Genomic DNA, 14,874 nt, shown 5'->3' with positions numbered 1-14,874 from the left:
ATTAAAAAATGACGTGCAATGTAAATTAATATTACTAAAACAAATAAAACTGAAAATATAACATAAGTTATAAATTCAAAACAAAATTTTTAACATAATACTCTTATAACAAATTTCAACATAGCAATAAATATGATTTAGTTTTAGTTTTTCTTAATAAAGAAAACGTAAGTCTATAACCTTACTTAACAATAAATTTTATTTTAATTTAACAATTAGAATATAATAAAATAATGAGAAAATAAGCATGACATAAAGAAATAGATAATACAAAAAAATTACATAAAATCACGTAAAGTAAGGTTGAAAATAAGAAAAAAATGAAATATAATAATATAAAATAAAACATAAACTTTTACAAATTTTTAGAATAATTAAATTAAAAAAAGAACTTAAAATAATAGAAGTAAAAAAATTAAAATAGAAATAAAAAAAAAGAAATTAAAAAATAATCAAGTAGTAATTACATCATGTAATTACCTGATGTAATTACCAGCAATTCACCTTTGCCTGTGAATTGTAGAGTGTAATTACCCCTGCTAATTATATCAATTATCTGCTGACCAAGTAATTACCTGTCCTTCCAAATAGAATAAGATAATATAATTACACCAAATTCAATTATCAAGGTGTCCTTCCAAACATACCCTCAGTATATCTGACGCAGTTCATATATCTGGTATGCAGTTAAAAGACTTTATTAATTTCAGAGTATGGCAGAACGTTTACTAAATTACAAAAATTACTCGTCACGAGAATTCCAAAATAAACAATAAACAAATAAATAATCTAAAGGTCAATTTGGTAACTTAACATCGTCCCTTTGTTGTATAAATATACCCCAAATCCCAAATCAAGTACTCACAAATTCAAAATTACAATCCTCAAATCACTCTCTGCATAAAAAACTCAAATCTCTGTGAAATCGGAAAACATGTCTCAAGTTATCGCAAGCCATCGTGAAAATGCCGAAGTTTACACAGATCCGGTGGTTTGCAAGCAGAAATCACTTGAACTTCTGAAGGAAATCAACATGCCCAATGGTCTTCTCCCACTTGAAGACATCGTAGAAGTCGGCCGCAACGCCGAAACCGGATTCGTGTGGCTGAAACAGAAGAAGGCGAAAGAGCACAAGTATAAGAAGATCGGGAAGCTCGTCTGGTACGATACTGAGGTGACGGCGTTTGTGGAGAATCGCCGGATGAAGAAGCTCACCGGCGTAAAGAGCAAGGAGATCCTCATCTGGGTTACGATTTCTGATATTTCAATTTCCGATCCGGAGTGTAAGAAGATTAACTTTGCTACCCCTACTGGACTTTCTAGGTCTTTTCCTGTGTCTGCTTTTGAAGAGGAGGAAGAAGAGGAGAAGAAGTGAAGTTGAAGGTTTCAGGGGGTATTTTAAGGAATTAATAATGTGATTTTCATTTTACTAGTACTATTTAAATAATTAAATTACTGTCTTTTTATCTATTTTAATCCTATCCTATGTAACCAAAGTTAAAAGTGAAAATGGAACTATAGTTTATAGTGGAGTATATTTTTCTCTTCTTTCTTTGGACCTTTTTAGCTGCATACATAAAATCTACATCTTGATTCATTTTCAGATAATTGAGAAATTTACAAAATATAAAATGTGGTGTATTTGGCATGAATTTTGAACCATAAGAATGTTAAAAATGATTTTACTAAGTAAATATTTTGAATTTTTTTTAATCCCTTCCAAGATCTCTCGCATTTTTGCTTTCTTGATAACTCACTTAGAGCGGAAAGTGAAAGGTGTTTACCACTCAAACAAGTTCGATTAATTGGGCAAAAAGATTTATTGAGGATATAGCTCAACAGTTTTGGCTTTTTGGTTTAAAGTTGTTCCCTATAACTTTTATTCCAAGCTAATGTAACTTGATGGAGTGAATATAAATAATCAATTAGTAATGATTATGTAATGTTATTGTATATTTATATGCATAGCATTTATTCATTAATTAAATTTGATATAAATATCGATATATATATGCGTATCACCTACTCAATCACAAGATTCTCATCCCAAACCGCACAAAAAGGAAAAAAAAAAAGATATTTCTCCTATAAGAAGAAAAGGCAGAAAAAGAGGGCAGATGCCATGAATTTGGAAATCAAATAGGTGGATTTTTTATTTGTTCGATATTGAGTTGAACGAAATTTAAATTTGTGTCGAAAAATTTATGTACTCGAGAACTTGAATTCAAGATCTCTGATTAAGAATGAACGACTCTATACTCAAAAGAACTCGAACCTGAAACCTCTAAGGACCAGTTTGGCGATAGATTTCTCAAGTTATATTTGGGGGGAAAATTGACAAATAGTATTTGTCCATACAATTTGTAATTATTTGGCAAATAACCCAAATTCCCAAATACTAGAAAAAATTAGTATTTGGGTCAAATTTCATTATTTGAGATCTTTTAAAAATTTAAATTCTACACCAAACTTTTATCTTTTACAAAAACACTCTCTATAATAGTTGTTTGCGTTGTATTACATAGTTTATACGTAAACACCAAAGTAGTGATAGAATATTCAGTGAATATGAAAGTGATGATATAATTATTGATGAAAATAATGAACAATCTGCTCAGGGTAATAAAGTCATGTGCTTTGTCTACTTCACGATGTATGGAATGATGTTTGTTGCACTCGCTCCGAACTATCATATTACTCTAGTATCATGGACACTACTTGTTAGTTGTTGCAACGAAGATTCAATTGACTTGTAATACAAACCTATGGTTAGTTTTGATAGTTTTAAAAACTTGTGAGTGTCAATCATATTTCCTAAAAAAGTGAAATATGCTTCTCAAATACTATGGCCAAATATATGGTAAAATTTTATCCAAATTTTAACCCAAATACTCGATATTTACCAAAAATATTTGAAAATTATGGCCAAACATTAACTAAATAAGGATGAAATAATATTTACCACTCCACCATATACCCTCGTGGATAAACAGCTGGAATATAGTTCTGAAAAACAAATGAGGGCAGATAGCAATTAAGAGAGGAGAAGGTAGGTGACCTAAATTTTAATTCAAGTAGAAGCACCTTTCTGTCATATGCTGTGTGTATAGGCACAGCTAAATGGATGCCTAAACTACAACGTGTCAGTGAGTCAAGGCATGGAAATGAGAAGAAGGATTTAGCTCTAACTCAATTTTTTTGATAACCGAGAAATCCGTCTGTGATCCGTTCTTTGGATCAATTACAGCCTTCTAAACTTGGTGGATAATGGATTCGCCCTTTACCCTTCTCCACTTAAATACCGGGCTTCGCTTTGCATGGTGTGGGGCTTGAGCCTGCGACCTAAGCCGCAAATCCTCCACCTTTTGCCACTTGAGCTAGGCCTTGGGGGCATCTAACTCAAATTATTAGGGTCATGATCGAGTAATAAATATCATTTTTATTCTTAATCATATGTCAAATTTGACCTTTATCAGATTTAAAATTGCTTGTATAAGATAGTGTTTTATAGGGGTACTCACGGTTTGGATAAAAATTGATTCAAATTGAAAATTCGAACCAAACCAATAAAATAAAATCGATTTTATTTGGGTTTGGTTTTAGATTTTTAAAAATCGATAGTATTTGGTTTGGTTATGATTTTATTCAAAAAAACCAAAGAAATAATCAAACCGAACTGAACCGATGAATTATATACATATATTTTTATTAATATAAATACTTATAAATATATTGTTTTTATAAACAATTTTAAAGATCATATACATATTTTCATTAAAAATTCTTTATAATTTACTTATTGAAAGAAAAAATGTCCAAGATGAAACATTTATCTTATTGATTTCATGTACATGAGCGTCTATGACAATTTTTTGTGGGACGGAAAAAGTTATTGTCTCTTCCTTCTAGGCCAATATAGTGAATTTTAAAGCTTTATTGATAGTAAATTTAGTGATCTAAAGTTCAGTAATTTAAGTCATTCTAACTATTTTTCGTTTTAAATGGATTGTTGTCACTTTTTTCACATTTTGAATGAATTGTTTTTTATTTTATTTTTGTGTATGGTTAATAACTGAATTACCAAACCAAACCAAACCGAAAACGATAACTACCAAACCGATAAATGTATATTATATTTGGTTTGGTTTGATTTTTGATAATTTTAAAACCAATTAAATTGGTTTGATTTTGATTTTGACCAATAACCGATCCAAATTGACCCGTGAATATCCCTAGTGTTTTACTTGAAATTTGAATTTAATTGACTCCTAATGAAAATAGTTGGACATTTCCGATGAAAACCAAAAAAGGAAAAAAAACATTCGATACTAAATAGTTTAAGGGTGAAATTGGCTCTTATTCTCCTTTTTTGGAACAATCATTAGAAGAAAGGATATTTTTGGTCCATTTGGTTAGTTAGAGAGTACTATTTAGAGCCAAAATGTAACGGCAAGAATATTTTAACCCCAAAATATATATATTTAGAGGTAAATTTGACATATTTTTAATAGTTTAAGTCTTCAAGAGTATTTTTAATTTTTTTCTCAACAATAAATAATTATGAAGGATTTCTCAGGCATATATATAACCAGTTCTTCTTTGAATTTTTAGTCTTTGCACCCTCATGTTCAAATTAAAATATTATTTAATTAGACCATAGATTACAAAATTTTAATCACTATATCAGAAAATAATCCACATTGATGTAACAAAGACCATGACAAGAATAGAGCGTCCTAAATAATCAACTTGCTTTCTAATGAAGTCTTCCATCTTTGCTTCAAATCCTTCTACACATTGATTTACGAAAGAAAAATTATTCATAGATCAAGAAAAAAATGAATAAAATTATATTTCATGTATAAATCAAGAAAAAATAGAAAAATAATTTTTAAAAACAGAAGTATTGAACCAAATGGATCAATATACTTCAGTTTTTTTGTGTGTAATGAAAACCTAACCACGACAACGCTAATTAGGGGTGCTTACAATCAGTTTTTGGTCCATTTTTATCTAAAAAACAAACATATGTGTTAGAAAATTACATACATACATAAATAAAAAGATTAACCTATATAGCCTATCTTAAATAAACAAAAAAGACAATTGATAAATATACAATACAGTTTTTTTCTTGTAGCAATTGGAATTATTCCGAATGGGACATAAATTCGTTAGAAATTAAAATTATGTCCGAACAAAATATTAAGATACCAAAATATAAATTTATATCCCGCAAAGGGCTATAAGTGCAAATGACTCCAACGGGTAAAAAGCCCAACAAAAAAGAAGTAGAGCAACAATGTCTTGCTAATCAAGTTTAAAGACAGTAGAAGAAGAAAACTTAATAATCTTCAGTTCAAACAAAATCTCAACAAAGGGTTTTTGAATCTGTTACAATTTTCAACAAAGATGTTTCTTACCAGGTAAATTTTGCATTTGTTTGGTGCTTAATCTACTTTATTTTTCAATTAAATCGGAATTGAATGATTTTTTTTTGGAAATTTGATGTGAAGAACTGAGTACGATAGAGGTGTTAACACCTTCTCGCCTGAAGGACGATTGTTTCAAGTTGAATATGCTATTGAAGCTATCAAGGTAAGTTCTTTGATTTTCGCTTCCTGTTTTTTTTTTTTTGGGGGGACGGGAAATAGCTGATGGGTGTTTTTTTTGGTTTTGTGATTTTCAAATTATGATATTTTGAAGTTGGGTTCAACTGCAATTGGATTGAAGACTAAGGAAGGAGTTGTTCTTGCTGTGGAGAAGCGCATTACTTCACCACTTCTGGTTTGTAACACTTGTTTCCCTTCCATTGGGGATGGTTTTATGTTACTTCTGTATGGTTTAGTGATTATGTTCATGGGTTATAGTTGGATGGGAAGTTCAATTTTCAGCAATAACACCTATAAGAAATGCTGGTAGAGCTTCACCAATGTAAATTGAAGTATGGATTTTGTGGGGTACAGGATTGGGAAATGATTGCTAATTGTTGGGAATCTTGTAATTTTGTGAAAGGAGTTCTTCCCCCTCCACAACACAACTCAACTTGTACATGTCTCTGCGTAAACATTGTGGCTGCTCATTTTCCTTTGAAATTTTCTTAATTGACATCGACATTGAAACAATGGCGTTTTTCTAAATATAAATTGTACAAACATTGAATGGTCAAATTATGAGGAAATAACAGAGCATGTCTGAATATGGTTGGAGTTGTAGTTCATATGAAGAACGTTGAGGCGTTGTACAACCTAAATTTCCTCTAACTCAATTAATGAATGTTACAACTTCACTGATGGGAAAAAGTAAAACCCTTTTTGCCTCTCAGAAGGCAATGCCAACCCTATATGTCTGTATTCTGAAGTCTCTTTTCTAGTGTCACCATATCATTGGTGCCTGGCCATACTTGATTTTAGAAAAATCATTTGTGCTAACTATTAATTGGCACTGTTTAGTGCTTAGTATATCATTGGTAAGACCTACATTTTAACAGTTAAATTTGGTGGTCTCTTTTGGGGCATCTGATGAAATTGAAATGAAACAGTTAAACTTGGTGGCAGAGATATCCATAGTAGGCTACACGACTTCTAGATCAAGAATTAGAAAAGCTACAGACCAATTTCCCTTTTATTGCTTGCTTGGCTATCACTCTATTTTGTGCACTCAGTTGGTTCATCTAAATAATAGAGAACATGCTATTCGCTCGCCTGATAACTTCAGTTTATTTTCTGTATTGTTCATTCATGACACAGTTTTGATATTCTTATAGGAGCCAAGCAGTGTGGAGAAAATTATGGAAATTGACGAGCATATTGGCTGTGCAATGAGTGGATTGATAGCTGATGCACGGACTCTTGTGGAACATGCACGGGTTGAAACTCAGGTATTTAGGGAAACATCTTTAACCTTCAAGTATTTGTGTGATAGTGGTAAATTGCTGATTTTGGGTTGTTGTTTTGTCCTCCCTTCCCCTTTCAACAGAACCATAGATTCTCTTATGGTGAGCCCATGACTGTTGAGTCCACTACCCAAGCTCTCTGTGATTTGGCGTTGCAATTTGGTGAGGGCGATGAAGAATCTATGGTGAGATTCTTTTTACTTTAGTATAGTACTCTTTGTTTCTCTGTGAACAACTATCTTTCAGTTAAAAATTAGTGGTGCCTTATTTTGTAGAAAGCATCTTTTCCATTTTCCAATATTATCTTTTGCTGTTCCCTTGTTATTTTGACTAAAAAATTAGTTGGAACTAAACAGATGACTTTATATGAAGTGGAATTTAGATATTAAGCTAGTTATGTTAATTTCATCAAGTGAATAAGGTAAATAAATATAAACCAGCAACTACTTCATGTGACATAAGGTGAAAATAAATATAATTAGTGATAGTTCCTTGTTCCCTTCTCTTGATGTCTCACTAAAGGACTTGTGCATGTATCTCAAGTGCTTTCGAACATTGCCTATACTGACTTTAGAATGAAAAGGTAATAGGTCACTACATTTATCTCCTCCCCCCTCCAAAAAAGAGATCAGTGATCAGTGTGAAGATTGTTAGGCAGTATCATCTCTATATGTGTCTGTTTCTCAATTTGTAGTTGTATTTCACATGCTCTTGCATATGTCAGCTGGGTAGTGATAGATCCAGAGGCTGGCTGTTGAGTCTGAGATCCTCTTAGGTGCTAGGACCTAGGATCACAGTTTATCAGCTATATAAGTGCATTTGCTCTTCTCTTTACATTCTATATTCTAAGGAAAAATGATGCATGATACTTATAAACTTTGCTTGTAAAGAACTCATGAAGTTCGAGTGGTGATTCTATTTAGTGTAAGCTGGACAAAAGATATGCTTAGCTTGTCTGGTTATCTTGGACAAAAGGAAAGGGGAGAAGGGGAGAGGGCAAAGGGTTATTTATGATTTAACTAGTTAGTTAATTAAGTTGTTTATGGATAATATTATCATGTATGAATTAATCTGTTTGGAATTACCTGGTTAATTTTGATCATATTCTGTGGTGTGCATTTTGCTCTAATGACTGTCTTGTGCTGATCTAGTTTCTTCATTTCCTTTTTTTTTAATTTCATAACATATCCTAAAAAGTTGGATGTCTGGAGATTGTCAGTGTTGTTGAAGAAGTTTGTCAGAAGAAATAGACATTCTTCCGTAGTTCTCCAGTTGACTTACTCACCAGCAGGATTAGAGTTTCCCTTATTGTTATGTTTTGAGTATTGTAAGGTCAGATCTCCTACCTTTTTATGTATTAATGGTCTATCTCGTTTGTTTTATGCAGTCCAGGCCTTTTGGTGTGTCCCTTCTCATTGCTGGTCATGATGAGAATGGTCCCAGCTTGTAAGTCTTTGCATCTCTTCTATGATAGTATTGGAAACTATGATATTTTGTTTTCAATATTTTCTTCTCTTGGTATTGAATCAAGTCTGATAGAGCTGCCGGAATATTATCTTTCAGAGACTTCCTTCTTCTCCCAAATTTGCTTTCGAATACTACTTTGACTTTGGCTAAGTTGGACTTATGCATATTGGATCTCGAGAAAACGATGTAAAATATTTGACTAGAAATTCCATTGCATCTCAGATGCATTAATACTAAATCTCATGGGAAAACTCCTTTACACTTTTTTGGACAAAACTTCTTTTCACTTATTTGACCATGTTTTCTATAAATCTCAACAAGTCGCTCTAATATACACAAATCATCTTAATATAGTATTGAACATCACTTCTAAAATTTTAATTCTATTTTCATTAGATAATGAGCGTTTTTTTTATTGTAAAATGAATTCTATCTCAATTAGTTGAAAAATACTTTCATATAAATTGAATATTAAGAACTTAATATATTACTCCTTCTAGTTCATATTAAGTGAATTGTTGGGGTATGACACACACCTTAAGAAAAATATATAAGGATATAAATCAAAGACTATTTTCCACTATTACCCTTTTGATTATTCCCAAATTTTTCTCCTAGAAAATGTGAAGTAGTTAAGAACCTCATTAAATGAAGGGTAAATATAGAAAAAAGTCCCAGCAATTCTCTTGAACTTTGAATACTTCACTTATTTTGAACTATGAAAAAAGTACCAACAATTCACTTAATATGGACGGGAGGGAGTACTAGTTTATCCTTGCTTCTGGGGTCCCTTCCCCTCCATGTAGAACAGCCCTTTACTCAGCACTAGTATTGTTTATGTTTTTTGAGATTGGACAAGTATTCTTTTTGTATATTCAAATTATACGCTTTCCTTAAATAGAGTTAATTAAGAAGCATGAAGATTTCATCCTACTGCTCAAACATCTGCTTTAAATTAGATGCCTAACATAAATCCATCCAGGAAGCACTGCCCATTGTCACGATTTGATCCACTCCATTTTAAAGCTCTACTTAATAAACTATGGTTCTCTATTCCCAGCAGGAGATGGGTAAACGGTCATTGGTCGTTGTGTATTGGCCTGAGCTCAACAAGGATGGTTGTGTATTAGCCTACCTGTCATGGTTGTCACATCTGGTGTCTTATGTATTAGGCACTGGCTCACTAAAACCTACCTCTCCAAAAATTACTACAATGTGGCTCTAATATTATCTCCTAATCCCTTGTTATAGTCTTTTGAGCCCAGGGTCAACCGGGAAGAGCCTCTCTACCCCCCACAAAGGTAGGGGTAAGGTCTACATACATCCTATCTTCCTATCTTCCTAGACCCAACTTGTGGGATTACATTGGGGTATGTTGTTGTTGTTGTTGTTGTTGTTAATGAATATTAAATACTGAAGAGGTCAAAAGATCACATTCCTGGAAATGATGCTACCAACCGGCCATGATAAATTGGGCTTTTGTGTGATCAGCTGCTAAAATCAAACTTTTGACTATATTTGGTTTTTCCTAAGAAAAGTACTGGATTCAGAATTTCATAAGCATACTGTTAACGTTACATAGTTTATTCAAGTACTCGGACTCTCATTACTTCCTACCCTGATTGTGGGTATCAAGGGACATAACTTGTAGATACTGAATGTCGCCCAATTATGATGTGCAGGTACTATACTGATCCTTCTGGTACATTCTGGCAATGCAATGCCAAAGCTATTGGGTCAGGTTCTGAAGGTGCTGATAGCTCTTTGCAGGAGCAGTATAACAAGGTATCTAAGTTTTCTTATTTTTCTAGTGAAACCATGTCCTATAGTCCTAATTACGGTCCAGTCTGCAGCAGGCTGGAGGTAATGTTGCTAGTGGAAGATGTAATAATAGGTCCTGTTCCTTTTTTTATTCACCCTCATTTCAACTGTTTGGATGCTTGAATGCTGGAGAACTTCATGAGTTCCGCATTGATAAAGTATCTTCCGTGGAAGCCCGAGAAGTAGAGGAGAGTTTCCCCTCCTTATATTTTTGCCCTAAATAGCTTAGTTCAAACATGATGTCCAACCTTATTAGTTCGAGTAGCTAGTTTGGTTGGTGATGCGCTCACCCACTTGTACGCTTCCAAACAAGCATGCTAGCCTTTGCACCTCCGAAAATAGATGTTTGTGGAAACAAGTATTCAGGAAATCGTCATAGCTGTTGTCCGTCCAGTCTTCAGCAGCTTGAGGTTGTTTGATGCGTTCAATTGCCTTCAACCCCTAACACCATTTCCCTCTTCTCTTCCTCCAATAGAGGAAAGTAAATCACAGTCACTTTTCACTCATAAATTTAATATTGTAGGTGGCAGGTGGCTATTTTTGGAACAGCAAACCTGGAGTTTAGCTTTCATATGGTTCTTAAAGTTGATCTAAGTCGATTATCTGCTTTTTCTGCAGGACCTTACCCTTAAAGAAGCTGAAACCATAGCACTGTCAATTCTTAAGCAAGTGATGGAAGAGAAGGTAAGCAGTAAGCCTCATGACACTTCTATTTTCATGATTTCGTTCCTTGTTTCTGAAAAAGCTCCCACTGTTTGATTCAGGTGACTCCCAATAATGTTGATATTGCAAGGGTATCTCCAACTTACCATCTATACTCACCATTAGAGGTGGAAGAGGTTATCAGCCGCCTATAAGAAAGCATGTGATCACACTCGTTAATGATATTTTTCTTGTATGACAAATGCTTGCAGCCCTGGAGTTAATTGGATTGTTTTTTCCTTCTTCCAAGGCTGGGAATTGATTCAGACAAGTGTTTTCTGTATGCTCATTACATTATTTACTTCAAGGATTTAAGAAATTTCTGGTCCATATATATCTCTTGCTGCTTTATGAGTTGGGATGTGTTCTGGAAATAGGAGTTTCAAGTGTCCTGAAAATAAGGGACAAGTACAACATTATGTAGGATTATATATATAAATAGGGATTTAAATTTTCTTGAATGAAATATTTCCATGTATCTTAGTTTAATTGGATATGGAATTTAAAAAGTAATGAACTTGCGATTTTAAACATATATATGTGAAATGTTGAAATTAAAGAATGATTAAATGAGTATAACAAAGTGACAGTAATTAGTTTTTGAAGCAGATTTTAAAGTAAATTGAAACATGAGCTCCATGCCTTTGTTAACTAGATGACTTCCCCCATATGTATAAATCTTTGGGGTTTATCACTCATGAACAAAGAAGGGTAACAAGGTGAAAAATTGAAAATATTATATTGTCACAAATGAAAGAAAATTGAAGTTACAATGCATTAACAGATTGTTTGCTAAAGTGCATTGAAAAAAATAATGCATGTATTAATTTTTTTTTTTATATATTAGTATTGAAATATTTTTTCAAACCCAAGACACTGGGAGTCCCATTGATGTTTTTGCAGAATGGTCAAAGGACCAAAATTTTTGACCAAAAAATAATCAACACATGAAAATTCATGGTATTAGACTACTAATAATGCAGTAAACTTTAATGCATGTAATATAATGATTAAAGATACAATTGTCCCTCAAAATCGTTTTTACACCATTTCCACCATATTTGTGGAGGTTCTGTTTTTAGAAATTATGTAATGAATATTATTTTTAATATCAAACCAAACAAGACATAAGAAATAATCTCTGCTTGACTAATTGTGCATTACTAAACACCCTATTCAATATTATTCTTCATTATATGTAATCCCTCTGCCAACAAAAAACAAAATTATGAGTTAACTAATTAACTCATAGTTCGACACGCATAAGGGTGACAATTGGGTCGATTTAATCAAATTTGAGTTGATTGAAAATGAATTGGATTGTGATCTATCCATATAAACATGAGTGAAAATGAATTTGACCAAATATGAATTGGATAAAATGGTCTTAACCCATATTTATCCCTTTTCATTCTTTTGTCATTGTCTTCTTGCACTCTTAAATAAAAAATTAATTTATCAGTCGTCGTACTTGTTTAATATATTTACGCTTGCCATTCAATTTTGTACTCAATATTTTCTCTTGAACGGTTAAATTTCATTTTCACACTCTTAATATTCTACGTAACACATATGTAATGCATATATACTGGATTTTGTTATGCATCAAAACTTATGCTTATCTTGAGTTTTCTCTATAAGTACATAGAAATTTCTCTCTATCGTTCTTATTGTTTCATCATTCTTCGTCATCTCATTGGTTCCGTAACCAAGTCAATGTTAGAAAATTATGTTAGATGAATATGCATGATCTAATGTCTAAACACATGCAAACTTTAGCACCAATTGTTTGGATGGTTTTTTTTAATTTCCTGCCCGATGTCTGGAGCCCACATTGAAGCTCCGACTAAATCCGGATCGTGCATTGTTACCTATTATATTGTGTTGTATAGTTAGTTTAAGTACGTACAATGTTTGTTTTGATTGTTACTTAAATTATATTGTATTGTATCTTTTAATTTCATCGTTAGGTAAATGATGAAAAGACACATTTTGTGTAACGACCGATATAGTGTGATTGTGTGTTACCTTATTATTTTCTTCTTATTTTATCTATACTTATTGTTTAAAAATTTTATTTTATCATTTACCTTATCTTTCATAGTAGTTGCACCCATATTCTAATTTTATGGTAGGTTTATTATCCAAATTATGAATGTGTAATATTAATAACGGAGTCTATCCAAATATTATATTCATTAGAACTATACGTTACAATATAATATAATATGATACATTATGAAATAATAGATAATAACCATTCATCAAACAAAGTGTAAGACTAATTGATTCGTAATAACTCTCCATTCTTTGGATCGAATGTTACACCAATTGAAATTAGTCATGTACCTACTTTGAGTCGTTTGGTGTAAAGCATGACCAATGTCGCTGAATTCCATAGTGTAATCATTTATGACAAAAGTATCTGAATAAACATAAAATATGTACAAAACATACAATTTTTATTCTACTGACTACAATTTACAAATGAATTATCGACATTTATGATTTATCTTGATAGTCAGAAAACAGAAACATACGCTCGTTGAAATATATATCTTTGCGGTGTTTAATCAGGATAGATTTATTAGAGTTACAGAAGTGAGGTTTCATGAAATAGGGGTAAGAGATAATTATTTCCCATGAATTGCAAACACTCTTGGATTTGACAATGATCCTTATTGGAAGCCGATAGAAAATAACATATATTATTTGAAATACATGATAGTTAATAATAATTTTATTATTGATTTTTCTTTTTCTTCAATTAGGAGTATATTTTTTCTTATAATAATCTGTAAACCATAAATATGTATATATAAATTATTGTATGTTATATAGTACCACAAATGTTTATATCTTAGGTAATATATATTTTATTGATTTTAGTTTTGAAAACATTTTCAATTGGCTCAATTATTACATAAACTATCACAATTATTATTAAAATAATAGAAGTATTTAAATGAGTATATCAATTAAAGTACAATTTTTAGTTATATAATTTTTTGACCTTTTTGCTTTTTTTGAATCAATAAATTTCCTTTAAGAATATAATGAAGTTAGATGAGATTCCCTTACCTTAATTAGAATTATGTTATTGTTCTGCGGGCTCATATGCAAACCTCTAGCAATGACCACTAATGTTTGATGAGAAGCAAGGCAAATACTTAATAACTTATCAAAACTCGAATTAACTAATCTTTTCATAGTCCATTCATAAGGTTAAAAACGATTAAATGAAGCACAAATCACGCAAATGAAGCAGGGAAACGAATCGCAACGATAGTATTTGTTCCTTTAATAAATAGGTCGTACTCAAGGATAAATTGAATTATTTGGGAGGGGGTGTGTAAATGATAGTTATATCATTGGCATGGGCGGACCCACGTGGAGGTCAGGGGGTTCACCCGAACCCCCTCGTCGAAAAATTACACTGTATATATAAGGTCTATTTTTTATTTTATGAGTACATATATTAAAATGAACCCCCTCAAATATAAAGTGAAGCATGGCTCAGTGGTTAAAGCGTTCAACTCAAACCGAGAGGATCTGGGTTTGATTCCCACTTGCAACATTTTTCCATTTGTTTTTTTTTCTTCGAAAGGTTGAATGGGTTGTTGCTTTGGGCTCAAATCCAACTCTATTTCATTGTTTTTGGAAGGCTGAATGAGCTCTCGTTTCAGGCTCAAATCCCAACTTAATGAAATGTCTCACTGTTTTTGATTCAATGTAAAACTTTATTATTTTTGTTATCATTATTTTTCTCTATATGCTATTTCTTTTTCTCAATTTATCTTTGTTTAAATTTATTAGACATATTTTAGATATTTTTGTCTTTTATTCTTCTTATTTATACTTCTCATTTTATTTCTACATAAGTCTCTTTCCATGTACTAACGATGAATTATTATTAAATTTGAAATTGATTTAAAAAAATATTATATAAAATAAATTAAATTAAAGTTAATCAAATGAAGAAATTTAAA

General features: G+C 31.8%; 2 protein-coding genes across 2 annotated transcripts; both read left to right on the top strand.

Moving 5' to 3' along the window:
- Positions 1 to 808: 808 nt before the first annotated feature.
- Positions 809 to 1,532, top strand: LOC125848499 (uncharacterized). The gene has a single exon (XM_049528377.1). It carries the CDS (start codon positions 935 to 937, stop codon positions 1,373 to 1,375), a length of 441 nt encoding a protein of 146 aa, XP_049384334.1. The 5' UTR covers positions 809 to 934; the 3' UTR covers positions 1,376 to 1,532.
- Positions 1,533 to 5,267: 3,735 nt separating this feature from the next.
- On the top strand, positions 5,268 to 11,201 carry LOC125849114 (proteasome subunit alpha type-5-like). Its single transcript, XM_049529132.1, has 9 exons — positions 5,268 to 5,426; positions 5,517 to 5,598; positions 5,707 to 5,787; positions 6,767 to 6,880; positions 6,979 to 7,080; positions 8,283 to 8,341; positions 10,045 to 10,147; positions 10,802 to 10,867; positions 10,948 to 11,201. The coding sequence occupies exons 1-9, from the start codon at positions 5,413 to 5,415 to the stop codon at positions 11,038 to 11,040; spliced, it is 714 nt and encodes a 237-aa protein (XP_049385089.1). The 5' UTR covers positions 5,268 to 5,412; the 3' UTR covers positions 11,041 to 11,201.
- Positions 11,202 to 14,874: the final 3,673 nt, after the last annotated feature.

This window comes from Solanum stenotomum, chromosome 12, assembly GCF_019186545.1.
Source record: "Solanum stenotomum isolate F172 chromosome 12, ASM1918654v1, whole genome shotgun sequence".
NCBI lineage: Eukaryota > Viridiplantae > Streptophyta > Magnoliopsida > Solanales > Solanaceae > Solanum > Solanum stenotomum.
Note: the sequence above shows the minus strand (reverse complement) of the source record. Positions and strands in the feature narration are given on the sequence as shown.